Genomic DNA, 13,447 nt, shown 5'->3' on the forward strand with positions numbered 1-13,447 from the left:
GCACTGGGCATTAGAGGTGAGGTGGGTGCCTCTGGCTTGTAGGATGGAAAGCTCTACTGGTGTGATGCCCGGACAGACAAGATTGAGCGGATTGACCTGGAGACGGGTGAGAACCGTGAGGTGGTTCTGTCCAGCAACAACATGGACATGTTCTCCGTGTCCGTGTTTGAGGATTTCATCTACTGGAGTGACAGGTGAGGTCTTCTGCCCTGGTCTTCTCCTCTGCCGTCTGTTCCCGCCCTCTGTCAACGCCCTGCTCACGGCCTAGCCCTTCCCTTCCCCCAGGACTCATGCCAATGGCTCCATCAAACGTGGGAGTAAGGACAATGCTACAGACTCCGTGGCCCTGAGAACGGGCATCGGCGTCCAGCTAAAAGACATCAAAGTCTTCAACCGGGACCGGCAGAAAGGTGAGGCTCACGGGGGGCCCCCTGGCCTGGGAATGACTCCCCTGTAGTGGGAGGGGCTGGGATAGGGGCTGGACCCACAGGGACACATTCCAGCGGCTCCAGAGAGCCGAGAGAGGGGAGGAGAGGCTGGGGAGCTCTGGGACTAATCCAGGTTCTGTGTGCGCAGGCCCGGAGGCTTGTCTGTGCTGAGGCAGAGTGGTGGCCCAGCCAGGGTCCCCACGGTGGCAGAGATGTCCGAGGCCACCCTCTGCAGCCATCTCCTTCCCCTCCCCCCATCCCTGGCAGGCACCAACGTGTGCGCGGTGGCTAATGGCGGGTGCCAGCAGCTGTGCCTGTACCGGGGCGGCGGGCAGCGGGCCTGTGCCTGCGCGCACGGGATGCTGGCTGAAGATGGGGCGTCGTGCCGCGAGTACGCCGGCTACCTGCTGTACTCCGAACGCACTATCCTCAAGAGCATCCACTTGTCTGATGAGCGCAACCTCAACGCACCCGTCCAGCCCTTCGAGGATCCTGAGCACATGAAGAATGTCATCGCACTGGCCTTTGACTACCGAGCAGGCACCTCCCCGGGCACCCCCAATCGTATCTTCTTCAGCGACATCCACTTCGGGAACATCCAGCAGATCAATGATGATGGCTCCTGGAGGACCACCATCGTGGAGAGTGAGCCCATACCCCGATCTTCCCCCCGGGAGGGGAGGGTCGGGGGCTGTGGGGCAGGACCAGCCCCGCCTCCGGGGAGAGGAGCCCTCCACCCTCAGCCAACCCCCTGCGTCCTGGATCCCAATCCCTGCTATGACCACGTCTCTGACAATTCGCCAGCGAATCACACTGCACCCGTCATAGTTACTTGAAAGTTTCTCCTCATTTGAAGTCAGAGTCGACTCTTCTTCCTTCCCCCTCCAGCCCTAGTTTGCCCCCAGGGGCCACAAAGCTCTACTCTGTGTGGCCGGTATTCACGGCACAGGCTGCAGAGAGGCTGGTTCAGCCCCAGCCACGGGGTTTCAGGCACTTGGGCAAGTACTCTCTGCTGTCCAGGCCTCAGGTGTTTCACATGTGTAGGGAGGCAGGGTCACCTGAAGGGCAGGTGTGACAGCTTAGCTCAGCACAGGACACGTGTACACGTTCCACAGAGAGTGCTAGGGGCTAGACACAGCGTCCTAGAATGGCCTTTCGGCTCTTTGCAAAGAGCAAAGTTATTTCATTGTGCTACGGTTTCCTCTTCTGCGGGCTGGGTAAGCCCTGGTCCCTTGACTCACTCCTTTGCTCATTTCTTTCATTCATCCTGTCCACAAAGACCTACCCAACACTGAATGAGGTCCTGGTATCCAGCAGTGGTAAACAAGCATCTGTCCTTTGAACCTCCTTTGGACACAATCTGCTCCATGCAGAACATGCCTGCCTAAAAACGTGTCCAGAGCTAAGCCAGATACCCTGCAACCATAGCTTGACCAGGAGAGACTGGCAAGAACTGTCCCCTGTCTTCGGCCCGTTGTTTAAGCTACAGTACTTCTCATAATGCAGCCTTCTGGCAAGCACAGCGTCATACAGCTAGAAGCCACAAAAGCCCAAGTCTTTTTCTCTTAAGCTATGGTTCCACTACTCATTGTGCACTTAATTCTTTAACCGGAGTTTAGGATGTTTATGAACAATCCAGTTTGGGTCTTGTTCATTTGGAAGCTCCCGGGACAGCCCAAGTTGGATGTGATTTACCAAAATCCATAAAGTGTTTCTACTCGGCTGTGGGGAAGATGGGAAGATGGGTCGGGAGATGGACCATGGACTATTCGTTTAGAAAATAGGGACGGACGGGAGGGGTTGGGGGTGCCAAGGGCTGTGTTCGCACACATCCCTTGACAGCCCCACATATGCCAGAGGACTGGGTGCTGTGGGCCAACCCCCTTTGGCTCTGCTCTCTGGCCCCATCCCAACCCACGACTACTTCTCTCCCCTTGTAGATGTGGGCTCCGTGGAAGGCCTGGCCTATCACCGTGGCTGGGACACCCTTTACTGGACAAGTTACACAACATCGACCATCACCCGCCACACAGTCGATCAGACCCGCCCAGGGGCCTTCGAGCGTGAGACGGTCATTACCATGTCTGGAGACGACCACCCACGGGCCTTTGTGCTGGACGAGTGCCAGAAGTGAGCTGCTGGGTACAGGGAGTGGACAGGGACAGGCCACAGGGTGGTAGAAGCTCCCCCAGGCAGCCCTGGGTGGGGGGTGCAGCCGCAGGAGGGGCTGGCTGTCCCCTGAGATCAGCTACTTCTTTGCTTTGTGACCTTGGGCCAGCTGTGGGAGCTCTCTGAGCTTTAGTTTCCTCATCTGTAATATGACAATAATATTTCAGGTACCTGAACCAAGGGGAGGACCGGGGAACTCTGAAGGACAGTTCTGGCTCAGTGATGAATTGATTCTTTCATCAGAGAGCCATGGTCGAGGCACGTAGTAGGTCCTCTGTGTTTCTGGCCCTCCAAGCTTCAGGCAAAGATTGTTCACTGAACACTTGCTGAACCACCTAGCCCGGAGGAGAGAAATCACAGTGGTGGGAAAGGCTGAGACAAGTACAGGACTGTATGTAATGACCAGGAGTCATCCCAGAGGCCCTGCTTTGGCACTGGGCCTAGATGTCAGCAGGCCAGGGAAGGGCAGCCCGGACACAGGGTAGTGCTTTATGTGACAACCAGAGGAAGGAGTGCTCTGGGCAGGAAGGACTGTGGGGGCCTCCCCCATGCCCAGTCGAGGGGCTCCCACATGCAGGGCAGGCCTGAGGATGGCCCAGGAGGTTGGGCTCAGGTTGCAAGGGAGGCCAGAGCACAAATCTGGAGAAATTGGGAGGAAATAGCCCTAGGGGTGCTGCACGCCCCTGGTCTCCACGCGCTGTGCTTCCCTGCAGGGCCAGCAACACCCTCCCCCCGCCCCCACAATTTTCACTGTGTGGGCTGCTGCTGAGCCACCCGCTCACCTTAGAAATCCTGACCCACATGAAAGCAAAACTGTTTTCCCCGGAACTCGGCAACACTTGGAATATTTTCCCAAAGCTTTGCTAGGAAACGAAGGGACAAACAAAACCCAAAAGCAACTACTTAGAAACAGTGAGTGTACAGAACCTAGATTCCTTACCCTGATGTCACTCAAATCCAGCCCCAGCCCGGCCTCCTGGCCCTGCAGACCAGCACAAGGACCCTCTCCCTGGTCTGCCTCACCCTGGCCTGCGTGTCCATGGCTCACGACAAAGATTCTGTCTTCCCTCTGTGACCCTTGGCCCCAGCAGCTGTCCCTTATGGGCCTGGAACCTCCATGGGCGGGGGATGCTGCCGGACACCCCTGTCTGCCTCCCACCTCCAGTCCAGAGGTGATGGAGCACTGTGGCTTCCTGAAGCTCCTTCATGGCTGTCCAGCAGGTTCCTTTGCTCTGAGCCCAGGGAATTCCATTGTTCACTCAGCAAATGGCTTTTGAGAACCAACAATGTGCTGAGGAGCCAGGGGAGGGTGAGATGGACCTTGGCTCTACCTCGGGCCTATTTGCTGTTAGCCATGAGGCTTCAGGGGGCTTTATGAGTGTGTAACAAGGACCTGACCCAGCTGGATACCAAGGGATGTGTCCTCCAGGAGGCAGCCCCTCAGCTGGGGTCTGAAGGTGGGGAGGCGGGGGTACTGAAGCCAGGGCAGGGTGCAGGAGAAAGAGTTGAGTTGTCTGGGAGAGGCCCTCTCTTGGCCAGAAGGAGCAAATACTTTGAGGTCGGGGTTGGGGGGAGTGTGCAGCCAGATGAAGGGGACAGGGACCCCCTGCCCTCCTGCTGAGCCTACCCTACAGCTGCCCCTCAGGAAAGCCCCTCCTCCTAGCCCTCCCCCCCAACCCCAGAATCCTCAGTTGTGGGACATGTCCTTCCACATGTGGTAGTTTGTCATGGTAAGAGGAAAGCCACTTCCTACCACAGAGTCTGATGTGCCCTACCTGAGGGTGTGGTGTGGAAGTCCCCGAGGGCCCTACCTGAGGGTGTGGAAGTCCCTACCTGAGGGTGTGGGACCAACAAGGCCAGGAGGCTGACTCTTGCAGCTGGGCCTGGGACAACACATTCCCCTGTGGAGGCCGGAGAGAGATGCCACCATCCTTGATGGCATCGGGCCACTGTCCACACTCCCACCCTGAACTCCGAGAGCCATCCAGAGCCCCTACCCACTTGCCCCAGGATGAGCACCTTTAAAGCAGAGCCTCAGCCTCCTTAGGTCCCAGGGCTTGGGAGCAGCCAGCACCTCCTAAGTGGAAACGGGTGTCCTGTTCCCACTGGAGCATAGCAGCAGGAGGCCTCAGCTCAAACTGAGTGGGGAGGGTGTGTTAAAAAGAGAGAGACCCTGGGGACACCTGGCCAGTTCAGTCGGTAAAGCACGCGACTCTTGATCTTGGGGTTGTGTGCTCGCTTCGGCAGCACATATACTAAAATTGATCTTGGGGTTGCGAGTCCAAGCCCCACATGGGGTGTAGACATTACTTGAAAAAAAAGAGACAAGCCTGGAGAGGTTTGAGGAGACAAGTCCACGAGCAGCAGACGCCTTGCGTCCTGAGCAGCAGAGGGCGGACAATGTGGAACCCTCAGGCCGGGAGGCAGGGGCAGTTGCCGTGAGGAAGCTGGGAAACAGAACTGACTCTGCTGCTAGATGGTTCTCCAACTCCAGGGTGCATGCAGCTTGTCTGGGAAATGCAGGGAAGTGCGGTTCCTCAGCCCGGCCCCAGGCCTAACTGAGTGTGAATCTCCAGGACAGAGGACCCAGGGGTCAAGATCCAAAGCAGGTGGTCAGAGGATCACACTGTCACACCTAGCACAGTGGCTGAGCAGTCTGGAAGTGAGGCACTCCCAGCTCCAGAGCCTCCCCACCCCCAAAGGGAACTGAGCATGGCCAAATCCCACCACCTCCTTTACCCAGAGGAAGCAAATGTGCAAAGACAAGAGGCTGGTTCAAGGTCAGAGCTAGTAAGGGGCAGAACTGGGGCTCAGACTCCAGATAGGCAAAAGCCTGAAATGACAGAGAGGGTGATTTTCAAGAACTCCTTGAGGGTGGGGTCCATGTGTCCCCAGCATGGGCATATATGAGACACTCACAAGTGTTTCCCGGATGCCAGGCAAACAGCAGTTAAGAACCTAATGGGAAATAGTCATGTGGCATTTTACCAGCTGTCATTAGGTAAACATTAACTCTGAATCCTTAAACCACCTATGAGGCAGGTGTAGTATTATTCCTGCCTCCTGGAGAAGGAAACTGAGGCACAGAGAAGTTAAGTCACTTGCTGAGGTTCCTCACTGGTAAGTGGCAGAGCTTGGATGGGAGCCCAGAGCCTGCCTTACTTGCTACGCCATCGTCTCTCAGTAAACGCAGACGGTCACTTCCCAGACACCGAGAAATCCGTGTGCACACACACCCACACAGCGACCCTGTGGCAGCCTGGCCCTCTGGGACCCGGGCCATGTTGGCCTTGGTGACTATGAGGCCGCCTGGGTTGTGGGCGTCTGCCTCACACCCTGGCTGACCCTTGGGTTCTGGTCAACTCTTGGCCCTCGACCGAGCCCTCTGTGGCAGACTCCCTGGATTTGACTCCTGACCCCCGGGGCCTTCCCTTCCCCCAGCCTGATGTTCTGGACCAACTGGAACGAGCAGCACCCCAGCATCATGCGGGCAGCCCTGTCGGGAGCCAACGTCCTGACTCTCATCGAGAAGGACATCCGTACTCCCAACGGCCTGGCCATTGACCACCGGGCCGAGAAGCTCTACTTCTCCGATGCCACCCTGGACAAGATCGAGCGGTGCGAGTATGACGGCTCTCACCGCTATGTGAGTCGGGGGGCCGGCGGAATGGGGCTCGAGGTGGGCTGGGCCCAGGGGGCAGCGGGTCAGCCAAGAAAGGGATTGCCCCGGCAGGAGGTCAGGCTGCAGAGTGGGAAGATTTGGGGGGAGAATGAGGCAATGACACGGCCCCTTAGCTGTGTGGCCTCGTGCGGCCCCCATCCTGTCCAGGCTTGGCTTCCTCATCGGTTTAGGGAGGAAAAGGCAAGATGTCTCTGTGGGTCCTTCCCCTTCCCAGCTGCATCCAGGGATCTGGGCCAAGGCCAGACGCCCTCGCCCCTTGGGCCAGCTGCCATGGGGTGGAGTTGGGGCAGGAGACCTGAGCCCACCTGTGATGGGCCTGGTGCTGGTGCCACAGGTGATCCTGAAGTCGGAGCCAGTCCACCCCTTTGGGCTGGCTGTGTATGGGGAGCACATCTTCTGGACTGACTGGGTGCGGCGAGCCGTGCAGCGTGCCAACAAGTACGTGGGCAGCGACATGAAGCTGCTGCGCGTGGACATCCCCCAGCAGCCCATGGGCATCATCGCCGTGGCCAATGACACCAACAGCTGTGAGTGGGGCCGCTGCCACCAGCCTTGCTCTCCCGCCCATGGTGCCAGCACGTACACACACATGCAGACATCCACTTGTACACACACCTTGTACACACAGTCCCCAAGAAACTCCAAGACACCTAACACCCCTCTACTCCAGCTCCCTCAAGACATCTGTGCACACACACACACACACACACCTACACACATTCATACCACCCCACAATGGTTTCACCTGAATCGTTGGACACCCCAGCGCATGCCCTAGTCCTTCTCCACCCCCAGGACCACACATGCCCCAGAGCCTAGTCACACGCATCCCAGGCTCTGCCTACCTCATGCTCTACATGTGTGTGCCCGTGCCCCTGCCTTGCCCAGCGGCCCTCACCCAGATCCGTAGCTTTCCCAGGCCTCTCACTCTTACTCCTGAGAGCACACACCCCCTCTGCCCCAGGCCCACCCCAGACACTCCCCCTGGCCCACCTGTAGCGCCTTTTCTGCTCCCCCAGCCACGTGCCGCTATGCCACAGGCCCGGGGCTAGGAAGCTCCATGAAGCTGTGTGAGTGGGTGGGGGCCTCCTGTGTGTGCACAGCTGCGAACACTCCTAGCCCACTGTCGTCTGTCCCTGTTTCAGGCGAGCTCTCCCCTTGCCGCGTCAACAACGGTGGCTGCCAGGACCTGTGTCTACTCACTCACCAAGGCCACGTCAACTGTTCTTGCCGAGGAGGCCGCATCCTCCAAGAGGACCTCACCTGCCGCGGTGAGAGAGGGGATGAAGGAGGGGACACTGGTGGGGGACCCTGGGCACATACTGGCGCCATCTCCACCCAGACTCCCAAAAGCCCGACCCTCCGAAACCTTTTACCAAGGAGGGACTCAGGATGACCTCAGTTCCGGGGGCTGATGGGTAGAGGCGTTCCAGGCCCCAGGGCCCTGGCTCAGGACACTCGCCCCACATTCTCGCCAGCCGTGAACTCCTCTTGCCGGGCACAAGATGAGTTCGAGTGTGCCAATGGTGAATGCATCAACTTCAGCCTGACTTGTGACGGCGTCTCCCACTGCAAGGACAAATCTGACGAGAAGCCATCCTACTGCAGTAAGTGCCTCCTCCAGCCCCAGTGCCCCAGCCCACCTCCCTTCCTCCGGCCCTCCAGGATCTCCAGCCCCCAGCAGGACCAGGCGTGCAAGTGAGGGCTGCAAAATCTCCCTGACCCATCTCCCTGACCCACTGTGGCTGAGGAGTCTAGGGTGGTCGTGAAGGGCAGAGCCATGGCCAACCCTGGGCCAAGCCCAGAGCCGGGCTGAGCGGGTTGTCAAGGCCTCAGGAGGCTACCTTCCCAGAGCTGCTGCTGACTGGTGGCCCGCTCCCCTCCCCAGACTCCCGCCGCTGCAAGAAGACCTTCCGCCAGTGCAACAACGGGCGCTGTGTGTCCAACATGCTGTGGTGCAATGGGGCAGATGACTGTGGAGATGGCTCAGACGAGATCCCCTGCAACAGTGAGTGCCACACAGGGCCTGCCCACCTCCGCCCCGCCCTGCCTCCCCAGGCCCCAGGGCATCTGCTGCAGTGCTCTGGTGGGAGCCGGGGTTGGGGGTACAGTGGATGGGTTGGGGGGGGTTGCTGGGCCAGTACTTTGGGCCAGGAGTTCCGGCTGGGGTCTCCTGGTCTCTGCGGGGAAGACTCTGGCCTGATGTTCACGGGGTGGGGGCTGTTCTAGAGACGGCCTGCGGCGTGGGCGAGTTCCGCTGCCGGGATGGCACCTGTGTTGGGAACTCCAGCCGCTGCAACCAGTTTGTGGACTGTGAGGACGCCTCTGACGAGATGAACTGCAGTGAGTGACGCCCCTCCCTCATTCCTCCTCTCTGCCCACCCTCTGGCCCACTCACAGCCTGTGTGCTCCTGCCCCCTGCCCCCAGGCCCCTGCCCGGGGCAGTGTGAGTGGAAGGGGTGGACAGCATCTCCTCCCCGGAAGGATGCCGTGTGAGGGCAGCTCGGGGGAGGGAGTGTGGAGGGAATCGTGTGTCACCTGCTTCCCTGCCCCCACCAGGCGCCACCGACTGCAGCAGCTACTTCCGCCTGGGGGTGAAAGGGGTGCGCTTCCAGCCCTGTGAGCGGACCTCCCTCTGCTACGCCCCCAGCTGGGTGTGTGACGGTGCCAACGACTGCGGGGACTACAGCGACGAGCGTGACTGCCCAGGTCCCACCGCGGGCCGGGTGTGTAGCGGGCGGCAGGCGGCAGGCACCCCAGGGAGCCAGCGCTCTCATGCCTCCCTCTCTCCCTCCAGGAGTGAAGCGCCCCAGATGCCCCCTGAATTACTTCGCCTGCCCTAGTGGGCGCTGCATCCCCATGAGCTGGACGTGCGACAAGGAGGACGACTGTGAACACGGCGAGGATGAGACCCATTGCAGTGAGTGACCAACTCCAGCGCCCGCCCACCGTGGCCACGGAGTCCCAGTCCATGCCCGACCTTTCAGTTCCTCCCCAGGAAGTGTGCCCTTGGGAGAAGAGCCCCTAGAGCCCCTGAGGGGGCATCTCTCTAGCTCAGGCTGACCCCCCCGCACACAAAGGGATGCCTGGGGTCTCTCCCATCTGTCCTCCACCTGCCTGCCCAGCGGAGTGACTTGCCATCCCCTCCCCCGTCTCACTTTGGTTTCCAACCGCCCCAGACAAGTTCTGCTCAGAGGCCCAGTTTGAGTGTCAGAACCATCGCTGCATCTCCAAGCAGTGGCTGTGTGACGGCAGTGATGACTGCGGGGACGGCTCAGACGAGGCGGCACACTGCGGTGAGGAGTGGCTATGGCCGGCTCAGGGAGGGGCATCCGGGAGGGACAGACCCCACCCCACCCCTACTCCCTCCTGTAGGAGGGGCAGCATGATGCCCAGCCCGCTGTGCCTGCTCCTGAATCTCTCCGGGGCTCCTGGTTTCCCCAACAGAAGGCAAGACATGTGGACCCTCCTCCTTCTCCTGCCCTGGCACCCACGTGTGTGTCCCCGAGCGCTGGCTCTGTGATGGTGACAAGGACTGTGCTGATGGTGCCGACGAGAGCGTCACTGCTGGCTGCTGTAAGTGGCAGGGGCGCATGAGGAGTGGGGCCACTGTCTCACTCTACAGAAGGGGAAACTGAGGCCAAGGAGAGGCAGTGCTTCAGCCAGGGTCACCCAGGTGGCTAGTGGCAGAGCCCTGTCTACAGCCCAGATGGGTGTCTCTGCACATCCCACCTCTCGGACCGCTCGAAGGTCCCAGGGACGGGCAGCAATGGGCCAGGCGGGGGTTGAGGGACCTTGTCCGTCTCCGTCTACAGTGTACAACAGCACCTGCGATGACCGCGAGTTCATGTGCCAGAATCGCCAGTGCATCCCCAAGCACTTTGTGTGTGACCACGACCGGGACTGCGCGGATGGATCCGACGAGTCCCCTGAATGCGGTGAGCTGGGCAAGCTAAGCCAGGGTGGTGGCAGGGGCGGGCTCCACCCTGGGCCCAACCGGAGCCCCAGCCTCACCCCCTCACCCCACCCCTCCACCCCCAGAGTACCCCACCTGTGGCCCCAACGAGTTCCGCTGCGCCAACGGGCGCTGTCTGAGCTCCCGCCAGTGGGTGTGCGACGGTGAAAACGACTGCCACGACCAGAGTGATGAGGCCCCCAAGAACCCGCATTGCACCAGCTCAGGTGGGCCCCGCCCTGGCCTCGGGGGGACCCCCCTCCGTGTCCCCGTGCCCCACTGACCCACGCCTCCGTCCCCACAGAGCACAAGTGCAACGCCTCGTCGCAGTTCCTGTGCAGCAGCGGGCGCTGTGTGGCCGAGGTGCTGCTTTGCAACGGCCAGGACGACTGCGGGGATGGCTCGGATGAGCACGGCTGCCACGTCAACGAGTGTCTCAGCCGCAAGCTCAGTGGCTGCAGCCAGGACTGCGAGGACCTCAAGATCGGCTTCAAGGTGAGCCCCGCCCAGGGTGGGAGCTGCTGGCCCCTCTTCATTCATTCACTGGCTCCTTCATCCCTTCCTTCACCAAGGGCTCAGTTAGCTCCTAGTCTGCTGGGCAGTGTTCCAGGCACTGAGGGCCCAGTGGGGAACAGAACCAAAACCCGTGCTTGGTGGGGCTCTGCCGCTCTGTGGAAGGTAGAGCTGGCAAGGGCCATGGTTAGGAGGGACGAGCAGATGTCAGGGAGGCACCGGAAAGTGGGCTACCCAGCTCAAGGGAGCACAGACTCTGGGCAGCTTTTCACTGTAGAGACAGCATTTAAAATCCATGAGTCTGGAGATCCCCAAGGGAGTGAGTATAGTTGGAAAAGAGGGGAAGTCCAAGGCCTGAGCCCTGCACTCAGACACCCGGAGGGCCAGGGGGTGCGGGGGTACTGGCAAGGGGTCCTGAGAAGGGGCAGCTGCTGTGGGGGGAGAACAGCCAAGTGAAGAAAGCCTCAGAAGTGAAGCACAAGCCGCTCTGTCAGATAACGCTCACCGGTCGTAGAAACAGGGCGGTCGCCGGTCATGTGGGGCTAGAGGCAGAGGCCTGGCACGGGTCAACTCAGCACCTGCTTGCTGCCTGCCCGCCGAGCCAGCTGCCTGGGGTGGGGGGAGCTGAAGCCCCAGTCTCTGGGGTGGGAGGCCCCGAGCCCTGCCCAACCCCAGCCCGAGGCTTCCTGTGCCCACAGTGCCGCTGCCGCCCAGGCTTCCGCCTGAAGGACGACGGCCGCACGTGTGCTGACGTGGACGAGTGCAGTTCCACATTCCCCTGCAGTCAGCGCTGCATCAACACGCACGGCAGCTATAAGTGTCTGTGTGTGGAGGGCTACGCCCCCCGTGGGGGCGACCCCCACAGCTGCAAAGCCGTGACTGGTAAGATGGGCACTTGGCGGGCGTCAGATGCCTGGGACTGCTGGGGACCGGGGCTGTGGGGGCATGCCCCGGCCGGCAGCTGAGCCAGGGTGATCTGTCTGCAGATGAGGAGCCCTTCCTGATCTTCGCCAACCGCTACTACCTGCGCAGGCTCAACCTGGACGGCTCCAACTACACGCTGCTGAAACAGGTGCCGCGCTGGCCCACCTCAGCCCACCCGTCTCCCCAGGCCCGGAGCTATGTTCCCTGCCCTGCACAGCCCCCTCCTTCTCCCCTGCTGACTCCTCCAGCCACCCGTGTCCTGATTCTGTCATCCTTCTTCTCCCCTACCCCCCACATCCAGGGCCTAAACAACGCCGTCGCCTTGGACTTCGACTACCGAGAACAAATGATTTACTGGACGGATGTGACGACCCAGGGCAGCATGATCCGAAGAATGCACCTTAACGGGAGTAACGTGCAGGTGAGGCCAGGGCAGCCCACTCCTCCGCAGACCAGGGCGATGGGGGAGTCCCGGTGTCTCTCCCCAGAGAGCTCTCTCTGTTTCAAGGCCATCTCCCCTTCACCCCACGCATCCCACTGAATTCTTCCTTCCTCCCCCTTCCCGACGGAGTCTCTGCACAGCTCTGCTTGTCCGGGCTTCTCCCTCCCCCCAGGCTCAGAGAGTAAAATCTAGGAGATTCCTCCTGCTCTTTTCCTAGTCATCTTAGTCTTTTTCCCTCAGAACAAACCTCTCTTAAATGCTCGCCCCCAGGCACTGTGGGGCTTGGGATGCGGTCTCTCTCACCTGAAGACCCCTGTCCTAGAGCCTCCGATGACCTTAGGCCCAGGGCTGGGAGCTTTCTGTCTGTTGTCCTCCTGGCCAAGCTGTGGGACAGAGCTCTGCTTCACTTCACACTGGAGGAAGCTGGGCCCCAGAGAGACTGAGGGTTATGGCCCAGGTCACCCAGAGCTCTTCCTTCCCTGCCCCTGACACAGGTGCTGCATCGGACAGGCCTCAGCAACCCTGACGGACTGGCTGTGGACTGGGTGGGTGGCAACCTGTACTGGTGTGACAAAGGCCGGGACACCATCGAAGTGTCCAAGCTCAACGGGGCCTACCGGACGGTGCTGGTCAGCTCTGGCCTCCGTGAGCCCAGGGCTCTGGTGGTGGACGTCCAGAATGGGTACGCAGGCAAGGAGGGTTGGGGGAGCCCCTGAAAGCCAGAAGTGTGCTCAGGCATCGAGGCCCAGCCTCCCTGCGGGCTCCCGGGGGGACCAGCCACAGGATCTCTTGGGGCTCACTGCCCGCCCACCTGCCAGGTACCTGTACTGGACAGACTGGGGTGACCACTCACTGATCGGCCGGATAGGCATGGATGGGTCTGGCCGCAGTGTCATCGTGGACACCAAGATCACGTGGCCCAACGGCCTGACACTGGACTATGTCACCGAGCGCATCTACTGGGCTGATGCCCGTGAGGACTACATTGAGTTTGCCAGCCTGGACGGCTCTAATCGCCATGTCGGTCAGTGAGGCTGCCTGCCTACAGCGGACCTGGGGGAGGGGGGTCTGAGAGTCCGTGGATCAGGCCTCGGGTCAGAGTGTAGAATTAAAAGTCTGAGGGCATGGTTTGAGGACACCACCCACCAGGGGCATGGGGGTCCAGAGCACCCCAATTTATGGCCCCTGGCCAAGCCCCGGCATGAGGCTGCCATCTGCTACCTCAGGAAGGAGAAAGAGAGGTCCCTTCTTATGCACAGCTCGGGGCCCTGAGAAAGGCAGGGGTGGGAGGTCTGGGGTCGGGATACTTCAGCACCAGGAATCCTATAATATTA

The 13,447-nt window shown here is 60.5% G+C and overlaps 1 protein-coding gene across 1 annotated transcript in view; it reads left to right on the forward strand.

Moving 5' to 3' along the window:
- The window catches only part of LRP1 (LDL receptor related protein 1), a 78,801-nt gene that overhangs the window by 52,323 nt on the left and 13,031 nt on the right, over positions 1–13,447 (forward strand). Inside the window, exons 39-60 of the mRNA XM_032348723.1 lie at positions 43–194; positions 286–410; positions 696–1,073; positions 2,369–2,558; positions 6,039–6,243; positions 6,614–6,806; positions 7,425–7,550; positions 7,758–7,886; positions 8,168–8,287; positions 8,509–8,622; positions 8,839–8,988; positions 9,077–9,199; positions 9,459–9,575; positions 9,727–9,855; positions 10,095–10,217; positions 10,321–10,461; positions 10,539–10,729; positions 11,446–11,629; positions 11,734–11,819; positions 11,973–12,092; positions 12,608–12,795; positions 12,932–13,137. Of these exons, the coding sequence (XP_032204614.1) occupies positions 43–194; positions 286–410; positions 696–1,073; positions 2,369–2,558; positions 6,039–6,243; positions 6,614–6,806; positions 7,425–7,550; positions 7,758–7,886; positions 8,168–8,287; positions 8,509–8,622; positions 8,839–8,988; positions 9,077–9,199; positions 9,459–9,575; positions 9,727–9,855; positions 10,095–10,217; positions 10,321–10,461; positions 10,539–10,729; positions 11,446–11,629; positions 11,734–11,819; positions 11,973–12,092; positions 12,608–12,795; positions 12,932–13,137 (3,490 nt within the window). The remainder of the gene's footprint in view (positions 1–42; positions 195–285; positions 411–695; positions 1,074–2,368; positions 2,559–6,038; positions 6,244–6,613; positions 6,807–7,424; positions 7,551–7,757; positions 7,887–8,167; positions 8,288–8,508; positions 8,623–8,838; positions 8,989–9,076; positions 9,200–9,458; positions 9,576–9,726; positions 9,856–10,094; positions 10,218–10,320; positions 10,462–10,538; positions 10,730–11,445; positions 11,630–11,733; positions 11,820–11,972; positions 12,093–12,607; positions 12,796–12,931; positions 13,138–13,447) is intronic.

Source organism: Mustela erminea, chromosome 6, assembly GCF_009829155.1.
Source record: "Mustela erminea isolate mMusErm1 chromosome 6, mMusErm1.Pri, whole genome shotgun sequence".
NCBI classification, from domain to species: Eukaryota; Metazoa; Chordata; class Mammalia; order Carnivora; family Mustelidae; genus Mustela; species Mustela erminea.